Source organism: Melopsittacus undulatus, chromosome 6, assembly GCF_012275295.1.
Source record: "Melopsittacus undulatus isolate bMelUnd1 chromosome 6, bMelUnd1.mat.Z, whole genome shotgun sequence".
Lineage (NCBI taxonomy): Eukaryota > Metazoa > Chordata > Aves > Psittaciformes > Psittaculidae > Melopsittacus > Melopsittacus undulatus.
Genome location: NC_047532.1, coordinates 51,767,339 through 51,782,946, shown reverse-complemented (window position 1 = coordinate 51,782,946; position 15,608 = coordinate 51,767,339). Strand labels below are relative to the sequence as shown.

General features: G+C 46.1%; 1 protein-coding gene across 1 annotated transcript in view; it reads right to left on the bottom strand.

The window, feature by feature from the left end:
- The window catches only part of PAPPA2 (pappalysin 2), an 86,432-nt gene that overhangs the window by 34,170 nt on the left and 36,654 nt on the right, over positions 1-15,608 (bottom strand). Inside the window, exons 9-13 of the mRNA XM_034063795.1 lie at positions 14,906-14,997; positions 14,436-14,629; positions 13,089-13,226; positions 9,599-9,734; positions 9,150-9,369 (exon numbers count right to left, since the gene is read on the bottom strand). Coding sequence (XP_033919686.1) covers positions 9,150-9,369; positions 9,599-9,734; positions 13,089-13,226; positions 14,436-14,629; positions 14,906-14,997 — 780 coding nt within the window. The remainder of the gene's footprint in view (positions 1-9,149; positions 9,370-9,598; positions 9,735-13,088; positions 13,227-14,435; positions 14,630-14,905; positions 14,998-15,608) is intronic.

Genomic DNA, 15,608 nt, shown 5'->3' with positions numbered 1-15,608 from the left:
AGTATTTATCTATATAAACTTTTAAAGGCAGGAATCTTGTACAGGAGAGAGACAAAACACAGAATTTCATTTGTGGGGGCAGTGCAGCCCTGGGAACGGCAATACCTTGTTTCTGAGCATCATGGGACAAGGACACGTTGGTGTTAGTTGGTCCTCAGCACCTCTGCTCTTCCCACAGGCCCGTGAAGCATTTCAAGCCTGTGCATGCTGATGCCAGACTCTTTAAGATCAAGACCATCTCAACAGACACCTGTCCAGCTCTACAGACTCAGCCATGACCACCAAGGTGAGACGCAACTAAAAGGAGGAATTATCCTCCACTGAGCACCACCTGAAGTTACATGAGGTCCCAGGAAAGCTTGCAGTGTGTCAGCCGTCACCTCAAAATAAACAGTCCCCTCGTCACTGCAGCAGCTTCCCACCAACAACCATTCATTAGGTACTGACTGGGCATCACAAATTATCCTGTAGTGAAGAGGAGGGCTGGACAGAGAACTATGGTCTCCATCAGTGAAATATAGCCAGTAGATTAATTACCCAGTGTGGAATGAGGCCAAGACATGGTATTGACACAACAGCTCCCACAGGAAAAACACTCTGGTTATCTGATGTTATCTTTCACCAAGTAGTATAGGTGCAAAAACTGACATCAGCCTTCCTGAAGCAGAGGGAGAGGTGCTGCACCTTTGGCTAATAACTGGGGAGAGAAGGGAAGGAGCTGCACCCACACACCTCCCCTCTGCTCCCTTCTTTGCACAGGGATGCTGACAGTTTTTGTGCACTGCACTTCACACAGAGGTGGGACAGGCAGCCTTTGCTTCTTGCGTTTGCTCAACCTCTTCAGCCAAGGATGCACAGCTAGAAATCCCACAAATGACACCAAAAAAACCCAAACCCTCAGCGCCGACACAGACGTTAAGGGAACGCAATGTGCTGTTGACTCTGGACAAGTCCACCCAGCCAAAGGCATGGTGGAAACCTGCAGGCCACAGTCTTGAAAGAGCCGGTGGGCACGGGAGAGGACCACAAAGGAGAACAAGAAGAAAGGGGCTGTTTTTTCAATGCAGACCTGTTTATGAAGTGAGAAATGGTTTCAGGGCAGCTGCTGCAAATTCTTTCACTAGCTTATATTTCCATTTGCTTCCTTTTTAAAGAATTTGTTTTATGAGCACAGCGTTTGTCAGGTCATTAGCTTCTGAGGGCATCTGGTACCAATTGTAGCCCTCTCCCCTCCCCTCCTGCAGTCACCTTCTCCAGGCAGTTCTATACTCCCTGTCTGTGCCCCAGGCATACACATGCTCCTGTCCCCAGTTCCACCTCCACATGACAAAGCCACTGTCCCAAACCTCCTTGCGTGTCTCTGCACAAGCATGTGTGAAAGCAGCTGAGCTGCTCTTTTTTCCAACCTTGTTCTTGCATCCCATCCCCTTCCTTACCATCCATGGGCATGTAGGGAGATGCAGCTGGTGCTCAGCATCCATACTATGGTGGTTGGTGCTACATCAACACACCACCACAAGGAAGTCCTTACCTATGGGTGCATCCAGGCACATGTAGTTTATCTAACCAAACCATAGACCACATGTTGGGTAACAGGGTTAGGAGATTAGCGGTGGGTTCTCTAAGCAGCTGTATGCTACAGGGAAGCTGGGTGCCCACACTGGGACCCCAAGACACCTAACTTCATTTGCTTGTGATGCTGTGTTGAGTTACAGAGCACTCATTGCGGCACTGGTTCAAGGTGGGGTGGTTACACAGGGGTGGTTACACTTCTGGACACATCCAGCTAGGCCAAGTGCTTAGTTGGAGCAGCTCTGCTGGCACTGGTGGAGTAACAGGACATTGACAAGGACAGCCTAGTCAGTCAGGACAACATTGTTTTTAAATAACAAGTAATGAAGCACAGATCCTTTTCAGCACTGCTGGGCACATTTTGTTTTTCCACCAGGCTGAAAACACAACTGACAATGCTGGTATAAAGTAGATCAAGAGATCAGCAAATTTCTTGTTGTATTATTATATCTGAAAATAGTTAAATAAATTAGTTATACATAAGGGATTGATAATCATACGTGGTAATATCAAAATAATTCTTTAATATACACCAGATGTATGTACTCATTCATGCATTCTTTATGTGTACATAGATGTATTTGACAAATGATTAGCTTTCTCTTTGGCCCAAAAGATGACTAACCTATTGACATTTTCTTTGTGACTAACAACACCCCTATCCCACAAATACCCACTAGGTTTTATTTTGAAAATTATCTTCAACCTATTAACTCAAGTTCTGAGAAGCTATTCCCATCCTACATGTATCTTTGAAGCCTGGTGCTATTATTCCAGACCTGAAGAGGAGCTCAAACACTGAAAGCTTATTTTCCCAATGTATTTCTCAAATATATCAATAAACTTTATATACATATATATATGTGTATATATATATATATATATATATGTATATACTTTGCCTTTGATGGCTTGCTTTCTTATCAGCATCATCACGACTATCACTGCACCACTATGGGCCAGGACACCCTTGAGCCTGATGGGGTACAGTGCAGAACAAGAGCAACGAAACCAAGCCATGTGGCAAGTCCCCATCATGATCCACATGTCTTATCAGGGTTTGGGTAAAGTGATGGAATAAATCATTGCTCCCAGCTGCTGGAATCACCCTAATGAAGGCTGGACGAGGAAATGGTGCAGTTAACCCAGTTCTGATCTCAGCATGAAGGAGCTCTTTCTCTTTTTGATGATAAATGAAATTCCTTTATCACAGCTGCAAACTTCTAACTTTTGCCCATTTCTGATTCAGGCCATATAAGATGTGGGACAAGCCAATTTTTTTTTTAGGGTTTTTGGGGGTTTTTTTTCTGCATGAAACATCCAGAAATATTTCCATTTTTATCCCAGCAGCTTTTGAAGCTCAAACTAATGATTTGTCAACATAGTTTTTACAAAATACCAAGTTTTTTCCTAACTTATTCCACGTCAGCACCAGCCTGCATGGTTTTCTGGGCTCACCAACTCCTGCAACTCATACATCAAAGAAAGTTTCAGATGTGAAATTTGTGAAATTCTGCTTTGGAATGATAAGAGGCTTGCTCTGAAATGGGACCAATTCTATAAACAAGGCCAAAACTTTTCCTTTGGGATCCTTCATCTTTCTAGAATAAAAGCAGGAGGCAACTGACAGCAACAGTGGCAGTGGTGGTAATGTTGGTAGGGAGATACTGTTTTGTTGTGACAAAACCCAAATCCTGAAAAGCTGAAATTTCACATTTTACAGCAATTATTCCATGGAAGACAGAAAATACCGATAGATTTACCCAAGTCAAGCTAAGCCAAGCCAAATACAGTGCAGCTGCCTAAAGTCTAATAAATCATCCAAAAATTGCTGTACTATCTACACAAGCTTTCAACCCAAAGATTGCTGCTAAAACAGCCCTTATAATCAAGCTCTGACTTTAACAGGGAAAAATTATTCTAAGTTCATCTCATGGTACAGATTTCTGGGGAGAGGGTGTTATAGGAGATGTTGATGGAAAGGTAAAGGCTTCAGCCAAATCTCCTGAAGTTAAAAGTAGTCACTGCATGTACTCTGGTGGAGTCTGGACTGTAGCACTGAACATCAGTGAGATAAAAGATGTTTACCCCAATGTGGTCTAGCAAAAGAGAATAGCTAGGAAATGAGAAAAGGTGTTTTGGAAATACTTGGGAATTTCTCCCTTCAGGCATGTTTCTCACAGAGGGGAAAGGTCTCACTTTTCCAGTAAATCTGATGGCAACCATCCTTGTGGGAGCAGGCTACGTGTACAGACCCAACGGTGGTGATACTTCTTGATTATGATCTTCATTGAGGTTGTCATCTCAAGAAAAGGTGTTTGCTTCTGTACGTGACTCCCAAAGAAACTTGGCAAAAAACCAACATCCTTGAGTCATCCACTGTCATCTACCTCACAGAGAGGGAAAAGGCACTAGCAGGATGTCAAATGCCCCCTCTACAGCCATAATGGAGAAGGAAGAAAAAGAAGCAAGAGCAGAGCAATCTTAATATATTTCCAGCCATCTCCCTTCCATGTTTTTTGTTGTTTGTAACACCAAAATAGACTTATGGAAGCACAAAAAGTGAGGCTGAATGGCATGTCAAGGTTGGTCTAGTCAGCTTCCCAACCTGAGCAGGATAGACAGGTCCTTCATCACTCCTGAGAGGAGCTGGTGACTCTTTCCTGAACACAGGTAACCCATTTGCCCACTGTAAGGCCATGACACAAGTAGGATTTAGCTGCCAGTATTCCTCAAGAGTACATGCTCAGCTACCCCAACAAACACTTTTATCCATATCCGATTCCCACAACAACACACTGTATCTCATTTCTGCCACCTCATATCATGTCCAGAGGAATTCACTTCTGATCCACATCTACCACCAAGAAAGACATCTAAAGAGTCAAGGGATTTCAAAAGGGAGCTGCAAGCAGAAGCCATAGCTGGACTGCAAGACTTGCATTATAAGATTTAAGGAGGAAAAAACATTTGCTGTGACAGGGAGGAGATGGTGAGAGGATCTGATCTCTCTGTACAGACACATATACACAGAAAAGTCACCTGCTGGCAGGAAGCATTTAGACATTTCTGACAAGAATGGAGTGAATGCAACAACTTTCATCTTGAAATCAGAGGCAACTTCTCAACAGAGAGGGTTACTGAATGTAAGAATAGCTCAGTAGGGGAGATGGTGGACTCATCACCTTCCTGCAGCCTATACCATGAGACAACAGAGCCTTCAGAAGGACATATTTAATCTAGTTTGTGTGAAAATGCTAGTGCTTGTATATGACAGTAGGGAAGGCAGGGCAAAACAGGGCAGGCTGGCTGCAGCAGTACACCAAGGGCTCTGCAGGAAAACCTCAGGGTCTCCCAGCACTTGCTCCCTTCTTCACTGAACACAGGAAGGAGAGAAGACTTTGAGATCCATGTAATGTCCATAAGCGGTAAGAGACTAAGTAATTGAGATCAAGCTTCAGGGTTTCACAAGAAGCTGTTCCAAGGTTAGGAAAGAAATATGCCTTGCACCTCATGTCTTCTCTGTGTTGTAATTCACCTTCTCTCAGTGTATCAGGGGCTGGCCATGCTTGGAACAAGTTTATTGGACCAGTGGCCCTTTCCATGAGGTGACATCAAGCACCCTGTTTCTAAGCTGTTCAGCTACTGTGATTGACACCAAATCAAACTGGTGAAAACCTCCTGTGTTGGGAAATATTTTTTCCTAGGTGAGACTGGGTAGTCTCAGGGACAAGCAGAAAATGCTTTGAGCATCCTCATAAAACCCCATATACAAAGTATTGAACTCAATAAGCTGACTAAGCTGCAGAGAGCAAATAGAATAGGGCAGCCTATGACAATGGTCGCTACACCTCCAAGGTTTTCCTTTGTCACCTTCCAACTGGACAGTGAAGCCACCAGTTGAAGCAACTGATCAAGTCCTGCAGTAGGGCCTTGCCCACCACTGCCCACCACCTGGTCAGGGACCTACAAGTGAAGTGCCAGAGGTCAATAGGCTTTGGTGTCGGAGGAGAGGTACTTGAGAGGTCTCCATGGCAGAGGATGAGGGGAGCCCATGCTCCAGGAAGGGTGGTGATCAGGATCCTGGGCTCAGTTCTTGAGAAGTGCTTTCCTCCAAGCCAAGGAGAGAGGATGTGCATGATGCAGTACAGACACAGCCTGCTCTGATGGGCCTCATGCTGCACCCAAGATGCTCCATTTGCCTGGGAGAGGCAGAGAACAGATGTTCAAGCAATATGTGCTGTCCTCACAGAAGACAGCTCCCAATGCCAACTCCACTGTGCATGCAAGCAGAGCCTGAGCAGACACTGACTGGGAGGAGAGAGTGATGACGGGGTTACATTTTAACCTGAATGGCATCTCAGCCCATCAGGGTGACCCTGGGATACCAACAGAAAGGTCCATCTGCTTTGTACATGGTCCCTGACCATGGGGCACCCTAGGCAAAAGGGAAGGAAGTGAAACACCAGAGTCCCCGCAAATTTTAACACCAGCACAGGTGCAGTTCATAAATTGACCCTGCATAAATTTGGCTCCCAGCAGAAAAGAAACCAAACAAAACCTGCCTGGGAAATGGGGCCAAGCTGAATACAGCTTAACAATTGAAAGTACATAAACAACCCCTTTCTTCATGTGATTTTCTCTCTCTGACATCAACTTTCCATATAAAAGGAATCCAAACCTCACTCCCCTTGATGCATCAAATCCACTTTGGGGGAGCAGAGAAGGGCACTCACACAGGATATAAAACACAATGCAGATAGCATTTTGTAACACCTTTCCTGTTAACTCGCCAAAGCATTTCCCAGCATAGGCTAACATAAAATCAAAGACACTAAAAATAAAACCAAGCTAAAAATAAACATAATGGAGGAAATGAAAAATGTTCCCCTGGTTCAGCATATAGCCTGTACCAAGCAAAACAGGAGAGACTGTGACACAGTATTAAAATACAAAGGATGAAAGCTGCAGAGTTTGAGTTTCCTGGGTGGAAACTCATTAAAACTGATTTCTGCTGAGACTCATAAGGTACAGAAAGCAAAGAAGAGCCCTGAGCTGCTGGCAGAGACAGTAGAAAGGGGTAAGCGGTGCTGGTAGCAAGGTGCTACGGAGGGACACATACACTGCTTTGGTCAGCAAGTGCTCCTCCAACCTTCACAGCCTCAAGCATGTCCAAAAGCAGAAGACAACTCTTTTTTCAAAACAAGGATGCACTTTTTTATCATCAAATGCCTGCTGCATCCTGTCCTGGAGAAGGCTGCATTTCATCAGCAAAAACATGATCTGTTTTTTTCCCAGCCTGAAAAGCACTTTGAGATCCTTCGAGATGGAAGATGTTGCAGAAATACCAAGCTGTCATATATTCACTATTTTGGCAATGACTATTTCTAGACTAAGTCAGGAAACCTCATTTCTTTGTTGCTTTTGTTACAATCCCTTTCTTAGGTTATTTTAGGAAAGCACTCACTTTCACATACTGTGTATATGAGGCTGGGTGCGTGCGAACGGTCAATTCAATTCTTTACAGGAATAATACAGATCTTCTGTGATCTTTTACAGATGAATGTTTCTAAAGCTCTTAAGATTCTATATTCCTGAATTTTTATAGGAGATTTTTTCCCCAGACTCCACCTGCCTTTTATAAAATGGATTATTAGCTCTTAAAAATAAAAATACTACTGTACATTACTTTTGGAGATGAAATAGATTTTAAAATATGATAAGGGGTATACTTGGATGTTTTCTGACTGAAGTCAGGTCCTTTATTATTTGTGAGGCTACTGGAGGCTGTAAGCCTAACCCTCTTTAAATATTCAAGCCTTTTGTCCAGAAAAGCAAAACTATAAATAGTATTTCCTACTCTGAAAGCTCTGGAAACACTCTGAGTGCTTTCTAAGGGCACGTGTGTAACCTGCAATACTGCAGCTAAACCAAGGCAATGGGGAGCCCACACGGCAGCAGCAGGAGGAGAAGACACGAGGATCCTGCTGTGTCCACACAAAGGGGACAGCATGCAGCTCTGCGTGCTTTGATGATATTGGGACTGGCTTGTGCTTCAGCTATAATGAGACTTTTAAGAGAGAAGCATCTATTTTCCTCTCTATTTGTCCCTTTATGAGCTTCTCCCCATCCATAGGCAATGCTCAGCTGTGTCCAGTTAGTCTACTCCTCCTTGCAGTCACTTTTGAGGGCAGGAGTAAGATCTCAAGCAGGGAGAGTGTAAAACTATTTTAAAGGATGAGAAAATGTAATTGAAAAACCACATCAGTTGGCTGGATTCTTAGAAGCATGTGTGTACATAGCTGTAACATCTACCGGGAGGAAATGGACTGCATTTCAGGTGGACACTGATCCTCTAATGTAAGGCTGAGAATAATATTTATATGCTGACTCACTAAGATTATTGTTTCTGTATAAATCACACATGCACTTAAAACAAAATAGAAAGGGAAAAAAAAAAGGAAAGTAAAAAGCAATTGCAGGATATTCATGGCTTCCAGGACTCTACATAAATCAATTGTACCATGATCCCACAAGCTTTTAGACAAACACACGTATGCTCATTCATTACTGGGGATCTTTGTCCATCCAGGGCCATCAACAGAAGAAAAATGACAGTAGCAGTGATGCAATGACCCTTCACTCATAACACCCCTACAGCTCCAGCAAAGCTCGGACCCAGTATCAGTATTCCCAGTGGTGCAGTTTGAATAACTGACTCAACCAGAGCCCTGGATCAGCACTCGTGCAACTTCAGGGAGCCTGAGATCTGAAACCAGAGCCAGACTTGGCAGGTCTGGCTGTCATCAGCCCCACTACCCCTGTAGGACAGAGCTGAGCACCATCCTTTCATTCCTCCTTGGGTCCATGCCTCTGCTTGGCATGCTCTTTCTGCCTTGTTTATTTAGTCTATTTTGGACTACAGTCCTTCCCCGGCATTTTGCCAGCACGACCCGCTTGGAGAGCGGCACCCGTTCTGCAAACACTGCCTCTCATTTGCTGCTTTATGAAGATAGGCAGACGCCTGGGAGCACCATACATCAATAAATTAGAGCACCGTTGCTACTATTATTGTTATCACCACATTCTAACTGTGCAGCATGAGACTTGTTTGGAAGCCTGGGAGAGGGGGAGTCAGCACAAAGAGGAGGAGGAGGAGGAAAAGGAGAAGAAGGAGAGCCTCACCCCCACCTCCTGCAGTGTGGGGAAGACTGGAATGGATGGAGATGGATCTTGTAAAGCATATGCAGAAGCAGCCAACATTTCAGCTTCAGCAGCAACCCTCAGCAGTAACTCCTCAGCAGAAGAAGTTTAGTTTTCTCAGCAGGGAACAGCCTTTTAGTGCAGCTTTGTGCAGATGCACAGGCCACACACAAAACCTATTTTCTCGCCTCCCCACAGTGAGATAAGCAAATCCAGCCATTATACTGGGTGTTCCAACACTACCTCAAAAACCACTGGAGAACAAGTCATGAAACATTCAGTAAGTAGATAAAAACTCCAGAAATCAAGCATAAAGCCCCAGAGGAGGGAGGTACTCTTGGCGTGTGTTGCAAAGTGCTCTGAGGAGACCATACCTGCAGCACTGATGGCCATGTCCCTCCTCATGTTGCAGGAGGCAGGCAGTGGGCTCAGAGGAGCCAGGCTGAGTTAGGGTCCGCAAGGCCACAGCTGCAATGCCCACAAGTGGGGAAGAGAAGTTGAGCAGCACTGAAACAGCCCAGTGTGATGGGTCCTCCTGGCCATGGCTCACGTTAATGATGAGGGGGTTGTGCTGGCATGACAGCTCGTACATCCCTGCAAGACAAGGCAAAGAAAGAAGCCGCTAGCTCAACTTCAGGGATATTTTCTCTGCTTTTGGTTTATCTCCTCTGCTTTCTCACACACCAAATAGACCAGCTTGGGAAGCAGAAGATGCTGCAAGCAGGAATAGGGGACAGCGGCACTCAATCCAGTGAGAGATCCAGAGAGCAGGGGTGCCAGCTCCTGGTATCCCTGCTGGTACCACAGCACATAGGTTGCTCACCCAAAGAGTGGTTCAGCCCATCTACGTCACTCAGCTGGACAGCGACCCTTGGCTTGTGCTGGTTGCTTGGGATGGTGCCAGAGAAGGCCAGGAAGATCAGGATGGAGGTGGGCACTGCAGGTCTCTCAAAGCACACCTAGGCAGGAGGGTGAGAGAGACCCTGAGAGCATGCATATGAAATACAGACTTTCTGATCCCATATATACAAGGAGACAAAGAGGGAACGTGGTGAGAAAGAAGGCACAGGGTTAGGGGGTCAGAGACTACAGATGTGCAGGGCAACAAATGTGTGGGAAGAGAGAGAAGAGAAGAAGGGTGCAGGAACACACTCCTTTCCCTCCTAATCCCCCTTTTCCTTTTCACCAGTCTTCCCCACAAGTATCAGTCTGCTTGCCATAAATTTATGGTATCTTCCCAGCTTCCGCATTTGCTGCTCTTAAAATTGAGCAGCACCTGACCAAGACCTGGATTAGCCATTTTCAGCCCTCCCTCCATCAGGCTCCAACTCTCACCCCATGGAGTGCTGGCCAGGCAAGCAAAGTATTCAGAGCTACTGGCCTGGCCACCAGAATATGTCCATTAAAAAAACCCAAACCCAAACAACAAAACCAACAAAGAACAGCCTAAGTACCCAGAATGAGTGCAAACTGTCCATTAGCACATGGAAAGATTTGCAGGAAGAAGCCCTGCCGGCTAGGACAGCCGACAGCTCCCCACTTGTCTACAGCCCTGAAGGCTACAGGAAGCAGCCGGGAATCTCGTGGCATCAATCATAGCAGGACAAATGTTCTTTGGAAGTAAGAAGATAGAAATGTTTTTCTCCCCCACCCTGGTATCCCCCCACCCTGTGCCAAGATGTGTTTTGATCAAGATCCACCCTCTGGAGTGTTTTTGTTAAATGCCGGTGTGGAGGAAGCCCAGAAATTCAAGGCGAAGGTGTATTTTGGAGGAGGACAAGTCCCAGCTGGCCAGGCACAGCCCAAGGAGTAGACAGTGGGAGTGGAGGGGACAGCCACCTGATTCGTGATGGCAGCCCAGCCTCAGGGTGGTTCATGCCATGCCAGGCATTGCTTATGCATGGGAGGAGGAAAAACCACTGGGCTTCAGCCCAGGGCTCCCACCCTGCAGGGAGGTGCTCAACAGCAGACACCCCAAAGCAAGTCCCCACTGCTGCCTACATGCTCCCTTGGCCAGGGCTTGCTGCAAGGAGTGGGCCAGGAGGCACAAACATTTTTATTTGGTATGTCTCCATTGTCTCCTTTGGTGAGAAACGTAGGGGTGGGGGGGAGAAACTGAAAAGCCAAAGGAAGGAAAAGAAAGCAAGAAGAGAAGATGAAGAGCCAGCAGTGCTCACAGCCTGCTCCAAGGAGCCCCTCAGGACAGGACTGCAACAGGAGAGCTCCAAGGAGTCAAGCCGATTTTAACCCAGGCACCTGCTGCCTGCTCCTCCGAGCATGGTTCTGCAGGGGAGGAGAGATGGTTGAAGTCGGGTGAGGCTTTCCCTGGACTACACAGCTTAAGGTGAAGGGTTTAGTCTTTCCCTTCCTACAGCGCACCTACTTGGTGTTGAAAGATGCTGGCCCCAGGTTAGACCAACATCAGCTGATTTGGACTGAATGTCCCAGTTCTTTTTTAGTTTTAATACATATGATGTGCTTGGCCACAGCCGGCTATCTTAATTTTAATCCCTCCCTCTCCCCCTTTCTTTTTCATTTCCTGCATGTTACGCATCCTGACTTGCTTACAAGTGATTTTGATTTCTTTCCTCACCGGATGTGTTGGAAACTCAGAACAAAGCATGGCTGGAGAGCTGCAAATCATAATGATTCCCATCTGCAGACCCAGGATGCATGGTAGATGCTTTGTTAGGTGGCACAGACACACACACACCTCTTGTCCCCCAGCCTACTTACAGCATGACCTAGCCTTTCCCTTGTTATTGGTGCCACCTCTTGAGAAATGCTGTAGGAAGCAATACCTGCCACCAAATGAGTTTCGTGGCACGGCTCTAACAGGGTGATGCAGGTGCAACAGCTTTAAAATGGCTATAGGAGCTGGTGGCCACGAAACACCATGTGCACATGGGTATGCATGTGCATGAACAGCACCATTCCTGTCAGTGCAGGCGGGTGCACTAGGCAAATTGTCAACAAGAAGCTGTCTTTCCTAACCCAATATGTTACCAATCAGGCAAACTGTATTAAAAACAAGGAAAAAAGAAAAAGGGCATATTTATTACTAGTCCATAAATAATTTTATGGGTGGAAAATAATAGCACTCCTAGAGAGAGCATGGAGAAACAGTAATGAAAGTCTTTAATATAAACATCCATAGAGGAAGAGAACTGACCGCAAGCTCCAATAAAACTGGAACATGCTTTAACCCCTGGTGAGAAGTGGAAAGCAAGCTTTCATCTAGGTAGGGCAGAGGGGGAGATTGCTGCTTTCTCACTAGCAAAGGAGGAAAGGAGCCGCATTTTTCATGGCCAGTGACTGAAGACAGAAAGTAGGTTGTGAGCACACAGACAAGGAAGAAAAGGAAAAAAGAAGAACAGTTAAAGGAGGTTCTGTGGAGAGACAGAGGAGCTCAGAGGCAATAACCATGTTTATTGACTCAGGTTTGACAATTCACCAAGTCATCTGAGCCTCTTGGGAACAGGTCGTCTCTAGACAGCCTCAAGCAGAGCAGGGCAAGGTGCCCCTCAAACTGCAGAGGAAGCAGCATGCCAGAACCCAGCTTTCCAGTAACACCAGGAAACAGCCACAAAACCTCTAAACCGTGTCTGTGGTCAGAAAATCAATGCTGTAAAATCACATTGGCCTCACCCTCAGCTCTCTGTCCTGCTCCTCTGCCTGCCAGGACAGAGAGGTTCAACCCTCCAGGTGCCCTCCCAGAGGTAGTCCCCAGCTGTGGAGGCAGCCCCTGAGCCCCCATTGGGATGCAGGACCAGCATCTTTGGCATAGAAGTACCTCATTTGGTCTGGTGTCACCGGTGAGGGCAGAAGGACCTGCATGACACAGCTGGTTCCTGTGAGCTCAGGGTTCTCAGCAGCAACCTGAAGTGCTCAGGACCCCTCAGGTGTCAGAGTATATGCAGCTACCCTGTTTGTTCATCAGTCATGGGGAATGAAGGCCACTAGGACTTTAAACATAGCTTGTGTCTGCTCTCTGTGGGTGTAATGGCACAGCTTGACTATAAAGGGTAGTCAGGAGCAAGTTGTTTCTCAGCCTCAACACATTTCTGTGGGCTTTTGGTTTCAGGCACAGCCCTTCTCCTGGCAATCTGCCCCAGTATGGGTTTGCTGTTCACAGTGGGAATGGGGCAATGATGTAAGACCCAGCCACAGGCATTTGGGGTTTTTGAAGAGTTCGGTAGAATACCAAGTCCTATCTGAGCAGTTTTTAAGACTGCTGTAGCTCCACAGGACAGAAAAAGATGGGCCTTTATCACAAAAATGCTGAGGTAAGCAAATCCTTCATCCTTACTTACCTTGAGCCAAACTCCTTCATTGCCCAAGGGCATTCTCTCCTCATCTGGATCCTGAGCATTGTCTTGGCTGAGAGTGCAGGGGAACCAAGCAGCCAGGGAAAGGTCCTTCAGCACACTGTGAATGTGGGATTTACATACCTGAAAGGAGAGATTTATTACAACCCAGAAAGAAGCAAGGAAAGTGAAAGAAAGAAAGAAAGAAACAGCACCTACAAAACCTCAAGGCTCAACAAATGTTGAGAAAGATCTCAGCTTGTTTTCTAGCAACTTGTTTTGCCTAGCAAAATTGTTTTGAAGACAATTAGGAGGCAGGTTCCTAAGCAGGAGTGACATTTGCCACCTGCACAGGAGACCTTTGCCATTTTGAGGTGCTATAAAATATGCTGTTTAAGCACCCTATGGTGTCTGTGGGGGTGAGCCAGGAATAATGAGCCAAACTGTGAGATGATAGGTAAGACCACAGCGTCCTGATTTTGGCTGGGCTGATGAGATCCAAAGGTGTGATTCATTTACCCGAATACCAGTTTTCTGTTCCACTGAATGCCCAGTGGTATCCCAAATACCCACATATGCCTGGCAGGAAAAAAAAAACAAACCAGGAGATATGTGTATCATTCTAGAGGAGCAGACGCTTGAGTCCAAGGCATCTCATCTATATCTAAGCAACTTAATCATGCAGGTCTCAAGAAGAATGTTTCTTATATCAGGTCAATAGAAACATGTGTAACAGTCTAAATATGACTTCTTTATAAGAAGGGTAAGAAGAATTTCTTACCCTTCTTCAGTTTGCAAGGAAAGAACATACACACACCATGTTAACACTGATCAGGCGAATTCCTGTCCTAGACCTCCAGGCCCAGCTCCAAAGCCCATATGAAAGATGGGAATTCTCCCACAATTTTTCCTTGGCTTCAGATCAGAGAGTTTGAGGGCAGTACAGATGCTGATGAATGCATGATTTTATCCTTTCAGGCCCTGACCTTATAAGGTATTAAACCTGTGGGACTTTTTTTAAACCAACATGCTCAAGGTTGTGCGTTTAGCTGGTGGGATGGGAGTGGTCACTGTTTTGCAAACAGCATAGTTGGGGGGTGCTCCCAGCCTTGAGGAAACACACTTCTATGTACTGAAGTTCCCAGGCTTAGGGACTACTGAAAGAGAGGTGTGAGAAATGCACAGGTCTTCTACTGCCCCCCTGCATGGGAATAGAGCAATCAATGAACGCTTCCAGAGCTGCTCTGAAGGTTTCGGTTTTTCCACAGTGCACTCTTGCAGCAGGGACCTCCCCAGCTTTACTGCATGGGCTTTGCTAGGCAACTCAGTTTTGGGGTCCATGCCTTCACTCACCTTCACAACAGGCTCTCCAGTGACCAAGGAAGCAGGGCAGGACTTTGCATTGTGATGGGAGGCATAGGCTTTTGTTGCCCACAGATCCACATAGCCATCAGGCGTGTAGGGTCCACAGTCCAGGACACTGCTTGTCTTCTCAAACGGCTCACACACACCATCCCCATCATGCACGTAGCATAGGCTTGGTTCCCCTGCAAGGAATTACAAACCTGGTTTACAAACCAGGCTCCAGGCACAAACATCTCCACATCCTCCTCCCAGGAGGCATGCTGGCTGTTTAACCCTGGGATTTCCCACCACAAGGACCTGACAAGCTCCATGGATCACTCCAGCTGGAAATCTATGTTTTGTTGTGAGGAGGCGCATCACTCCCTGCTCTGGGGAGCAGTGTGAATAATGAAGCAGTGTGAATAATTTACAGTTTTGACTCCTGCCTCAAAAGGAGCTCACAATCTGTTTGGACTCACCAACACAGTTGAAGCCTTTTTCCTTTTTACACTTCCTGGAACAGCCATCTCCATCTAGCAAGTCCCCATCATCGCATTCCTCCTCCAGGATCCTAAGAGGACAACAGCCAAACATGTTAACAATGCCCTTGACTGAACACTCCTGTGCTTTTGCCCAGTTGTGAATGAGGACCCCATATCTCCATTCCATTTACAGAAGCAGGGAGAAGAGGAATAACTACATGTGGAGTAAGGTAGAGGAGAGAACACACTATATCTTGCCAGGGGATAAAAAGGTTGAAAACACAGCATATGCCAGAAGGTGTGACTGTACTGTGACTTTCTTGTAAGACCTGAGACAAGAACTATGGGAGAAAATGAAGCTATATGCAACAGAGGAAGTAGAGAACCAAGTATCAGGAAGACTTGCTGCTGGAGAAAGCAAGACTTGGAATGGGCAGGAGGTTCTCAGATGGGACTGTTGTTTCAGTGGGAGCTGGAGAAGGGAGAGAGAGAAGGTTAGCCCAAGAGGAGTCAAGAATCAGCCCCCAGCTTACATTTATGCCATCCCATGAAGAAAAAAAGCCAGGCAGTTTCCTTAAAAAGGTTCTGTCCCCACACTGCAGAAAACAGACCCAACAGGAAAAGCTGGCAGAAATGCCTGGATTCATACCTGTTCCTTTGTGCACAGTTACATATCCCAAACCGCAAGGAAAAAAAGAAA